The sequence below is a fragment of the Echinops telfairi genome, unplaced genomic scaffold (assembly GCF_000313985.2).
Source record: "Echinops telfairi isolate 266 unplaced genomic scaffold, ASM31398v2 ScPeMD7_7469;HRSCAF=8507_0, whole genome shotgun sequence".
Classification (NCBI taxonomy): Eukaryota; Metazoa; Chordata; class Mammalia; order Afrosoricida; family Tenrecidae; genus Echinops; species Echinops telfairi.
This window is the reverse complement of record NW_022111372.1, coordinates 44,341,490-44,353,542: the sequence shown is the minus strand read 5'-3', so window position 1 is coordinate 44,353,542 and position 12,053 is coordinate 44,341,490. Positions and strand designations below refer to the sequence as shown.

At 35.5% G+C, this 12,053-nt stretch overlaps 1 protein-coding gene across 1 annotated transcript; it reads right to left on the bottom strand.

Moving 5' to 3' along the window:
• Positions 1-5,887: 5,887 nt before the first annotated feature.
• On the bottom strand, positions 5,888-6,792 carry LOC115873517 (putative olfactory receptor 14L1). Its single transcript, XM_030888733.1, is given in 2 exon segments — positions 5,888-6,354; positions 6,357-6,792. Coding segments are annotated over 2 exon segments (903 nt in total).
• Positions 6,793-12,053: the final 5,261 nt, after the last annotated feature.

Here is a 12,053-nt window from a genome sequence, read left to right as displayed (position 1 = left end):
CTATAGCTTGGGACAGGCACACTTAGCTTACACCCTTTCTCTTCAACACTTTAAGAGAGTTCTTGCATTTGATTGCCTGACTGCTGCTCCCGTGGGCATTGGTTATGCATCCAAAAGCATGAGGAAATCCTGGACAACTTCACGTTTTCCCTGTTTATCATGATGGTGCCTGGTGGAACAGTTGTGAGGATTTTTGTTTTCTTTACAATGAGTTGTAATCTATATCAAAGGCCGTAGTCATTAATCCTTCTGTGAGTTTGTATCATCTGCACAGTCCAGGTTGCTAATAAGTGTTTCTTTATTCCTGGCACCATGTTTTTATCATATGGTTCAGCTTCTTGTGTTATCTGCTGATTCGTATATTATCTGCTGATATATGATAATAAGTATAGTGAAAAGATACAAACTTGAAATAAAGCTTTCCTAATTTAAACCACTGAGATTTTTAGAGTAAAAAATGAATAAATGTCTGTGAGTTTTAGGGGTGTGTGTATCTGTGTGTGTGTGTGTGTGTGATATGAGGTAATAGGGAAAATACTATAATAGAAATATCAAAGAATAATGATACCCATTTCTATTCACAATTAGGCTTTTCAATTATTCCTACTCTCTTGGGGTGAAAGTTGTTTCATTCTTTTTTTGTCCTCTTAATTTGAAGATCAAGAGAAATCATACACTGTAAAATAGCTGAAATTGATGAACTATGAACTATTTAAATATAATATGGCATGATGGTTGTATTAGACTGAGTTGACTAGAGAAACAAATCCAGAGCCACTCGAGTCCATAAGTCTGGTATTAGTCCATACGTCCCTCTTCAGATTCACGCAGCCAAAAGCAATGATGCAGACTGCAGCAAGATCACAGGCTAGTTGGTCCTGTGGGTCCAGGTTGATGGAAACATGACAGGCCACAGCAGCCCTCAGGGTGACCAGAAAGCAGAAAGGTGAAAAGGGAGAGAGAGAGCAAGCCGTTCCTAGTGTCTCACCCTCTTATACCATCAAGCACTGGGCTAGTCCAGATTGACTAGAAAAATAAATCCAGAGACATTCATATGTGTGTATGATAGAGCTTTATATTAAAGAGCAATTGTACATTGAGAAAACATCCCAGCCCACTCCAGATCAAGTCCATAGTTTGATATTAGCCCATATGTCCAATGCAAGCCCATAAATTCCTCTTTCGACTCGTGCAGAACATGCACAAATGGTAAATACAGGAAGTTCACAGAATGGTGTGTGAAAAGTCTTGTAGATCCAGTGGCAGTGGAAGCATCTCCAGGGCTATGGCTTCCATGAGTGTGGCTCCATGTTACTTGACAACATGAAATGTGACACAGAGAGTGTGTCCCCGTGTCCAGGGAAGAGGGGAAAACGTTCCCAGAATCCTCACAAGATGGCCACACCCACAAGGAGACATCATCAGGCTGTGACCTCATCAGCAGGCCCGACTCTTCCCCTTCATTCTGATATCCTCAAGGTGACACAAGTTTATGTAACTACTACAGTCATCAGGCGGAAACTTGATCGACTGAATCAGGTTTGACGTCCCCCATACAATTTCATGCATCTTCAAGTTGACATAAAATTATATAACCACTACAGTGGTTGACTTTAACTTTTGAATAAAAATCAATGTGTGTAAAATGGAAACAAGAAATAATAGCAGCAATTCCTAAAAATGGTTTTGGAATAATAATACTGTATGCCACACTATTAAGTAAAGCCTGTCTGCATTGTTTAATAACATTCTCTCCTGAAAATATGAATGCTATAAAATTATAAAAGTAAAGTGAATCTACCCACCTGTTCCATGTAGCTTCCTCTTCTGATACACTGCTTATTTAAACTAATCAGAAATAAGAATACTCAATGATTGATCACTATGTATATTTTCATTTACATTACATTTTATGTATTCACCTCTGCATGGTGATATATTATCTTTTTGGTATGGATACTAGAAAACTATTGTGCTTCCAACTTTATTTATTTTCTATTCTATCTCATTGGGTGATTGTGACTTTTCCCAATTTACTAATCTTCATGTCTGGTCTTCAGAATATGGAATAAAAAAATCATCTTTATAGTAAGACTATTATAACTGCAGTGATGAATTTCTCATAATTCTTCAGATGGATCTGGATGCATACGTATGTAAGAATCTTTGGTAGAAAGAAACGACACAAGTACCAGGGAACAATTTCGTTCTCTAGTGCCCTGGGATAAAATAATGCAATTTTGATCTAGTGCATATACAATAACTTCATAGGAATATCAAATCCATTTTGGAAACTCAACAGTGTAGATTCTTTAATTGTCATTAGAGCTCTGTGTTCAGTAGAATATGTCTTCTGAGCCAGAATAAGTAAAGATGGCAATAAGCAAATCAATCAACAAGGTCCCCAGTTGATCAGTAGGGCAGCTATATTGATTGGAAATTACCAAGGAATGAATTCACCTGCAGAAATATCAGCAATTTCCACATGGATAAAATATATTTAGGTCAATATACTGTAGAATACCACAAAGGGTAAATATATATTTAGTGCCACTACATAGAAAAGTATGTCTTTATTCATTTTTAGCAAGTAAATAGAGGCTTGTAACCACTTCAACAAAGGGAGTAAGGGCGAATTAGCAAGGGATGTTTACTTGATGAAATTTAATTAAATTATTACTTTCTGCTTGATCACCAATATTGGTATTGCATAATTGTGAATTCACACAGTTTTAACTTAAAATATTACTATCCTAACTTATCCCACTCATCCTTTTCTTTATATTTGCATGGTATATATTAAAACAATACATAGTAATATTTTATTGGTCCACTGCCAGTTGTATTTTTACTGGATGAGTAATGTATTTATATTAAACTACACACATGTAAATTTAAAGGTAGGCTAAATTTATAGAGGTCTTCTTGAAAATATGTGCATTTCAAATGTTGAGCTAGTTAATAGTATCCTGTTAATAAAAAAATCAAAACTCAAATAAATTGAAATAAGATTTATTCTAAGGAGTTACATATGCATCTAGGGAGACTATTCTGATTCCCTAAAAATGAAAAAGGCAAATGATTTGAGATAAGCAATTTGAAACAAAGCTTATAAAGGAAAACAAGAAGGAAAGAAGATGACGTCTTCATTGGATTAGTTGAACCAGGTCCTCTTCCTTTGACTGAGATCAGGTGATGTCAGCTTCCTAAATCCTCTCTGGCCAAGCTGATAAAACTTGACCTTCCAGTCACTTGCAGCCATGACACCATTTAAAATTTAAATTGCAAAAGCCGTCTATCTTTAAAATCAAATTAACTAAGTAATGAATTCTTACTTCTCTCCTTAAGCCCAAAGGAAACAAGTTTAATTTGGCTAGAGAATTGACAAGCAACCTTGAAAGAAAGAGCAGACAAATGAAACCAGACTAGATCAATTTGGACTCATGTATTGTTAGATTCTTGGGTAAGAAAAATAAACTTTACAATCAAAATAAGATGTTTGTACTGTTTTTACTTTGACACATACTCCCTCACTCCTGTCATGATTCAGTTACAATGTGGGTGGCTGGGCATCTTCTGACTTTTCTCCGCTCATTAATGGGATACTTTCATTGCACAACACGAAGGTCATTCTTTTGAGTTCCTAAGCGTCTTCTCGTCATTGTTCATCAAGTCAGAGCTCACTGTCTTCAATGTAGATGTCCATATCTGCTCTATTAGTTCTTCATGCGCCAAATAGCTTTGTAGTGTCTTAATAATATGAAAGAAGAAAATGTGGGGAAACAATAATCCAATTGCCCAATAACACAAATTGTTTAAGTATGAAAATAAGTATGAAGATGCAAGAGGAGCATTTGTAGACTTCATTGTAACTCTAATATGAGCTTCTGCCACAATTACTTCTTGATCTGTCACTAATACACAAACACATTCAACAATTTGCTTTTTTGCCAAAAGAAAGTTCCTTTTAATGAAACAATTAAATACTCAAGAATTATTCTATATTACAATGTAATTATCTTAATCTGTGCTATTTAGGGAGTAACAGGGGGAGGGAGAGAGAGAATATAGCCATCACCTAGATAATTAACAAACAAAAGTCAAAACCCGTTGCCCTCAGTTTGAGAGTGACCCTATAAGACAGAGTAGAACTGCTCATTGGAGTTTACAAAGCTGTAACCCCATGATTCTCAACCTGTGGGTCGCGACCCCTTTGGAGGAGGTCGAATGACCCATTCACAAGGAACACCTAAGACCTTTGGAAAACACATATTTCCGATGGTTGGGGGTTACTACAACATGAGGAACTGTATTAAAGGGTCGCAGCATTAGGAAGATTGAGAACCACTGCTGTAACCATTATAGAAGCGGGGTGATGGATCTTTCTTCTGAGGAGTGGATCCATAAATTATTGAATAAACCAATTAAGTGTAGAGTTCCCCTGCCTAACATCATTTGCAATCTGATGATTAATTTTCCCCATGTATTTTAAATGAATTCCAACAATTTAGAGTATCATAGTTATTACAGAAAATTCAATAACTGTGTCGTGGTTCCATGTTGGGCTGAAATTCCTATGGACAACAGTTCGAAACCACCAGCAGCTCTGTGGGAGAAAGACTGGGTTTTCTGCTCCCATAAAAAGATACTGTATCGGAAAGTCTCAGGACGTTGCTATGAGTCAGCAATAAATTGCTGACAGTGAATGTCCTTTGGAGGTTGCTCATGCTCACTGTCATAGAGACCCCATAGAGACTCATAGAGACCCCAAAGCACAGGAGGGAACGGCCTCTGTGAGTTGCCCAGACTGCAACTCTTCTTTTCTTTTTCTTTTCTTCTCAACAGTGTTTTTGGCAAGTAATTTACATATAATATAACTCAATAGTTCAATCATTCAATTATATCAAGGAGAATTGTAAAATCGCCCCATGTTAATTTTTTTAGCACATTTCCCCTCCCGTGGTTAAATCGCCTCCACGATGATTACGCAATGACAATACATTCGAGGGTTCCCTGTCTCCACCATTTACCCCTGAGATCCCTCTCCCTTCCCCATCATCCACGACCCCTCCTGTATTCCCTATGACCCCTTGTATCACTTACTCTCAGTATGCATCCAGCCTCCTGTGCTTCACAGCTGGGAGACCCAATAGAAAACAATAAAAATCAAAACCGCGGTAAGGTGGTAAGCAAATAGACAAAGATACAAATAATGAATTAGAAGGGACAGACTCCCAACAACAATCAAATAAAAATTCTTAAAATGAAAGTAAAATGTTTACTTTGAACTCTTTAGATGCTGCATAATGATTTTTGTGAGGATATGTTTCTATTTACAATAGCTAAAGCAAAAAGAATCCAAGGAGCTTGCAAAATATTACTAATCAATATAATTTTTTATTGTATTGTTCCAACCTTTTAACTCGCTTTCCCACATTTTTAAATACCTTGTCTCTCTACTGCCATTGTAGTTCCCCAAAGTCAGAGGTGTACCCTTACTTTCTCCTTCCCACTGAAATACCTCAAGTACTTTGAATAATCCCTGGTACATAGTAATTCATCAATAGATATTTATTGGCTAAATAATGGGATCGGTATTGTATAATCTTCTGAATTTGAAAATGTAACATATTTATTTTCTATTTCAATGAATTTGAAAAGAAATTATGACAACATCAATTTAAAGAGAATGTATAATTGGATAAAAAATGTAGAGAAAATGAATTGGGTGAAAATCGAAACTATTGGATAGCAAACAAAGAGAGTTATGGATGAAACCAGAGCATAAAGGCAGTGAACAAAATGATCCATTAAGCAGGAGAGTCATGCATGGGAATTAAAGTGACATTTTGTCTAAACTTTCAATAGGCTTCTATTGGCTTTAACCTCAGCAAGTGACAGAACGAAAATATTTTATATTTAAATATTTTTGCAGAGCATACTTCATGTCCTTGTTCCTTAAGCTATAAATAATAGGGTTCACAGTGGGGGGAACAATGGTATATAATACAGAAACCAGCAAGTCAGAAACAGTGGGGACATTTGCAGATGGTTTCAAATAGGCCACTGCTGCAGCACTGAGAACAAATGTAACCACAAGCAGGTGAGGAATACAGGTAGAGAAGGCTTTGGACTGACTTCCAGAAGAAGGCATCTTCAGCACAGTAGAGAAAATGTGAAGGTAGGAGAAAGCAATGGAAACAAAACAGACAAAGCTCAATGAAGAAATGCCAGCAACTGCTCCAACTTCAGCCAAGTAATTGTCAGAGCAAGAAAGTCGGAGTAATTGAGGGATCTCACAATAGAATTGATGCACTATATTGGATGTCCTGAAGGACAGAGAGAAGGTTGTAATGTGTGCAAAATTCCAGAAAGCCAACCACTAAACCATGTATAACTGGCCATCTTGATACACATACATCTATTCATTATGACTTCACAGTGCAGAGGGGAGCAAATGGCCACATAGCGGTCATAGGACATCACTGTGAGTAATGCCATCTCAGTGCAGGCCAAGAAACTCACCAGGAAGACCTGAAGGATGCATCCCCAGAGAGAAATGGTGCTGTTGTGGGTCCAGTTGTCTATAATGGCATTGGGAAGGGTTGCTGAGATATAGCAAAGATCTAAAAGAGACAATTGCTTGAGAAAGAAGTACATAGGAGTATTGAGATGTTGGTCAAAAGTAGACAGCAAAATTATCAGGAAATTGCCAATAATGGATACTAGAAAAAATAGTAAAAATATCATACCAGTAAGGATCTGCTGCCACCACACTTCAGAAAATTCCATGAGTTGAAATGTCATAAAAAATGTGTGATTTGGCTGTCCTCGTTAGTATAGTGGTGAGTATCCCCACCTGTCATGCAGGAGACCGGGGTTCGATTCCCCGACGGGGAGGCAATAAGTGTACAAAAACAAAAAAAGAAAAAAGAAAGAAAAAAAGTGTGATTTGGCCCTTTTTCTCTATGATAGAAAAAGAAGATGATTTGATAGATAAAGCTTTTTCGGTTCTAAATGTGTTTATTTTATATCCTGTAAGTCATTCACATCCCCAAAATGAAGAGAATCATTTTAATGTCACATGAGGTAAATAAAAAAGTATTGCTATAAAATCATAGAAACTTTTATTAAACAAAATTTTTAAAAATGTGAAGTTGTTTCTTGACATGCCCTCTATCTTAATCTATACACTTCCAAAGGCTTTGTTTTCTTATCTGTAATCTCTCCCAAATGATTATAAGCTTTGTTTTACACCACATCAAAATGGAAGGTGTTTTTTATTTTATTTTTTAACCACCCTTCAGGTACTCGAATCAGTCTCCTCTTTAGTGTTCTTTGAGCTGTGGGCAGTTCAGGGCTTTAAGGTTGGTAAGTTAAAACTTCTCAACAAAATCTCATAGGAAAGTCCCTGTCACCTTCAAAGAATGAACAATTGTATTGTGGTGGGGAAAAAAAATCCTTGGAACAACTTTCCTGGCCTAATGCAGTTTTAAATTTTCTTAATTTTTTTTTCATGATTGCCTTGTTTATTTTAAGAAAATCTTTCAAAATGATCATTTGAAGCTAAAAACAAAGTTGCTGTAACTGTCTAAGCTGACCTCTTTGTTTTACATTAGACTGGTTCAGTAGATTGCCAGGGAAGACACTGTGTTGCACTTTATTATTTTAAAAGCAACTATTGAGACTGAGAGTGTTGATAAATTTGAATTTGGTGAAAATTGAAACAACTGGATGACAACTTATGAGAATTATGGAATAAACTAGAGCAGGAAGGCAATGAAAAAAGTGATTCCTGAAATAGAGAGTTATGCATGGAAGTAAATGAGACATTGTGCCCAAATACCCAGTTGCTTCAGTTGACTTGGATTTCAGTAGGTGACATTACATAAAATTTGGTATTTAAGTATTTCTACAGTGCAGGCAGAGCTTTTCCATAGAAATCTATTTAGTACAGAGAAGTTTTTTTTTTAAATAAACCCGTGCATCTATAAACTGGAACTCTAGTAGCAGATACTTTATAACTTGTATTTCATTTTTTACCCATTTTTGTCATGAAATTTTATTATAGCAAAATTTTGTACTAGCCAAACAAATAATTAAACTACTAATTGTATTTATTTACAAACGTTTTTAAGTCTATATATACATGTTTAATAGATGTTTTGGTTTTCATTTTCTATATGCCATATACACTGGTAATATTGACTACCCTACCACGTTCTCTTCAGATGCCTGGTGGCATAATTGTTACATATTGGCTGTGAACCACAAGGTAAGCAGTATAAAACCACCCGTGGCTCCAGGGAAGAAAGATGAGGTTTGCTATTCCCTAAAAGACATACAGTCTCAAAACCCACAGGAATCGTTTTACCTGTCCTGTAAGGTCAAGATGAGTCAGTATGATGCTGGAGCAGTGAATTTTGTTTGTTTATTTCATTTTTCCATGAGCTACTAGAAGAAATAAAAATGGAAAAATATCTCTTCGGCTAAAAGACGGGGAAAATCCCTAAAACTGTATATATTTATTGAGATTCTTTTGGCTTCTAGGGTAGGATTAATTGGTAAATAAGTGGCCAGTTTTACCACTGGGTTAACAAGCTGACTGATGCTACTGTTGACTCAATTCAGATCTCCTAGAGGCACTTTATTTGGACAGAATGGAATTGTTCATTAGAGTTTCTGAAATTATAAACTTAGCCTCATCATATTTGACTGCATAGGTTTGAACCACTGAACATGTGTTAGCAACCAAATGCTTGATCCAATTCAACTCCTAAAACCAAAACCAAAACCCCAAACAGCAAGCTTACAGCTGTCAAGTCAATTCCCACTCACAGCGGCCCTATTGGACAGGGTAGGACTGGCCCTGGGGATTTCCAAGACTAACTCTTCACGGGAGGAGAAAGTCTCATTTTCTCCCCTGCTGTTAGCAGTTGTGTATGAAATCTGCTAACTCACAGATTCAGTAACAGATAATTGTGTCATTGAGCTGATTACCTCTGTGAAATAAATGCAATATTTCTAAGCTGTTTATTCTCAATCTCATAGTCTATGATAGGAAAAGAAAGGTCAAGAGAAGAAAGTCAATACCTCAGCAAATCACTATTAAATACCTGCATTCATAAACATTACAATAAAATGTTTCAATATTTTTCACAGAGCCTTCATGGCATAGTGGACTATGTGTTGGGTTGCTAACTGCATGGTGAGCAGTTCAACTCCATCAGAGAGAGAAATGAGACTCTCTCATCTGGAGAAAATTTACAGCATCAGAAACCCTAAGGAGGATCTCTACTCTTCCCTATAGGATTGCTATGAGTCAAAACATTAAGAACCTTTGGAATATAAGTAATAAACTCAGGAAGAAATGTGTTGAAGAAGGATTATATAGTAACCATATACAGTAATTGAATGAGGATACATCTTTTTTCATTCTTTAGACTCTTGTATGACAATGCTTAACAATGAGCTCTAGCAGATGCTATGAAATTTATGACTTACATATACTGAGTGGTACAGTTGTTGGTCATCTGAATGTAACTTAAATTACATTAATTCTTAGATGAGCTGTAAACTTTACCACATCTCAATTTTTTTCTTCTGTTATTTTCAGTATTAATTTCCTAAAATATCAAGTAAAAGTTTTCTTTTAAATGTGCACACAAAGAGAGAGAATGAAGATTATGTCAAAAGATTAACAAACTTCATTTCGTCTCAATTAAGAACACTCAAAAATGAATAATCAAAGCTTCACTCGGATAGCTCCTCTTCTGATATCTGTAGCAGGAAATGATCAGGAAGCAAATAAGGACATTCATTTCAAATTAAGTATAAAAATAAGCTTCCTAAACCCAAGAGAGAGGCTAGTGGTACAGAATGCTGATTAGCCCCAGTAGATCATGTAAGCAGACAAGGAGTGGGATCACCTACTAGCCCCAGTGGACATGTCAGCAGACAATGAGGGCTATCACCTGCAGGCGAGTTCTGAATAATTATGGTGTTACATTCATGACTGTGGCTGGAACGCTAACACGATTTTTTTTTCTTCTTTTCCCCTCAAAGACTCATATCCATTTCACTCAGGTGAAAGTTTCTATAGATCAGTACAGAAAACTTTAAACAGTGCATATATTAATGGTAAGTGTTACAAGTGAATGAATTTAGGCTATATTAAATTGGCACTGCCAATTGTTCTCATTTCAGCTAACTAATCAGACATATGAATTTAAAATATACATATAATGTAAAATATTAAAAATTAACAAAAGGGCCACTTTAAAATCACAAAAAAGTATATCATAAAAGAGCTTTTCAAAAACAGCCACAAGACATCTTTATGTCAATAATATTTATCGGTCAGTTTTTATGCTGTTGCTTATATTTATCAATTTCCAAACAATAATTGTTACCCTGTAAAGTTTGAGATAAAGGAAAAATGGACACTCTCAAACACTCAGAAGCAATACAGCATCAACATTTTAAAAATCAGTACAAAGTACATGGATCTAGTGTAGGTTCATATGGTTGCACCGTCAGTTAAACATGGGACTGATGACCACAAAGCCAGGAGTTCAAACACAACAGCCTCTCTCTTAAAAACTTACAGCCTCAGACACTATATAAGGAAGCTCTGAGTTGGATTACCTTGACAGCAGTGAGGGTTTTTGGTTTGGCGGGATCTTTCTGTCTTTCTTTAAAAAAAATGACGTTAATGGTGAAACAACAACAGCAATGAAGGGGGGGATAATCATATTAGAAATAGACGTATTATGTGAAGGTTGCATATTGACACTGTTTATATGTTAGACATTGTTGCAATTATTATTTATACAATATAATGTGTTTGGTGACCACTAAGAAATCATTAAAAAAGGCATCCAGTAAACAAGAAGGAAGAAAGCCCAAATAGCCATTACGAAAAACCAGCCCAGTACAAAGGTACCGAAAAATGCCAAATGAATGAGGTAGAAAATTGATTCTCAGGATAACATTAAATGTAAATATGGCTTAATGCCCCTTAAAAAACAAAAACAAAACAAGACAAAACACACAAAGAGGTCAACTTAAATCATATAAAATATATAATCTATCATTTGCTGCTCACTGGAAACATATTTTAGATATAAGACACAAACAGACTAAAAATAAAAGAATGAGAAATACACTGCATGCAATTAGCAAACAAGCAAACAGAAACCAAGCTGACTATACTGGTATTAGATGAAATAAGTTTTAAATGAAAAGATATGAACAAAAATGAATTGCATAATAATAAAGTAGGAATCTTACTAAAAGACATGACAATTTCACACACACACACACACACACTCACTCACCCATAACAGCAATATCCCCAAACACATGAAACAAACACTGAGTAATATGAAAGCAGAAACAGACAACACCACAATAATAGGGTATTTCCGTACACTGGCTTTGTAGTAGACAGAATATCTAAAAACAAGTTGACTTATGATATCAAGAAGTTAAACATAAACATAGCCAAATGTTGGACATAACCAACATTTATAGGAAACTCCACACAGTCCCACAAAAATACACATTTCTCTCTAGGACACATGGATCATTTCTCACACAACACCATACAATAAAACGTAAGACAGTACAACAATTTAAAGCCATGGAAATCACACAATCTTCTCTGACAATAATGGTATGAATGTTAAAGTTAAAAAAAAGAAAGAAAATACCAGGGTGCAAATCCAGAAAGCAAAAGAATATACTGTTAAAAAAAATGTTAGGTATTAGAAAATATCTAAAGTGAAAATTTTAACAATGTCTAGAATCAAAGGAAAATGAAATATCGAAATACTTGATATTCAGTAAAAGCAGCCCATAGAGGGAAATTCTTACCTACAAATACCTTTATTAAGGAAGAAAATGATCCTAAATTATTAACTTTAACTGAATGATTTTACAAATTGAAAAGGAAGAGCAAACAAGCCAAAATCTACCAGAAAAAAAAAATAGAGAGAAGGGCAGAAATAAATAAGATAGACGAACAATAGGAAGAATCTATAAAACCAGTT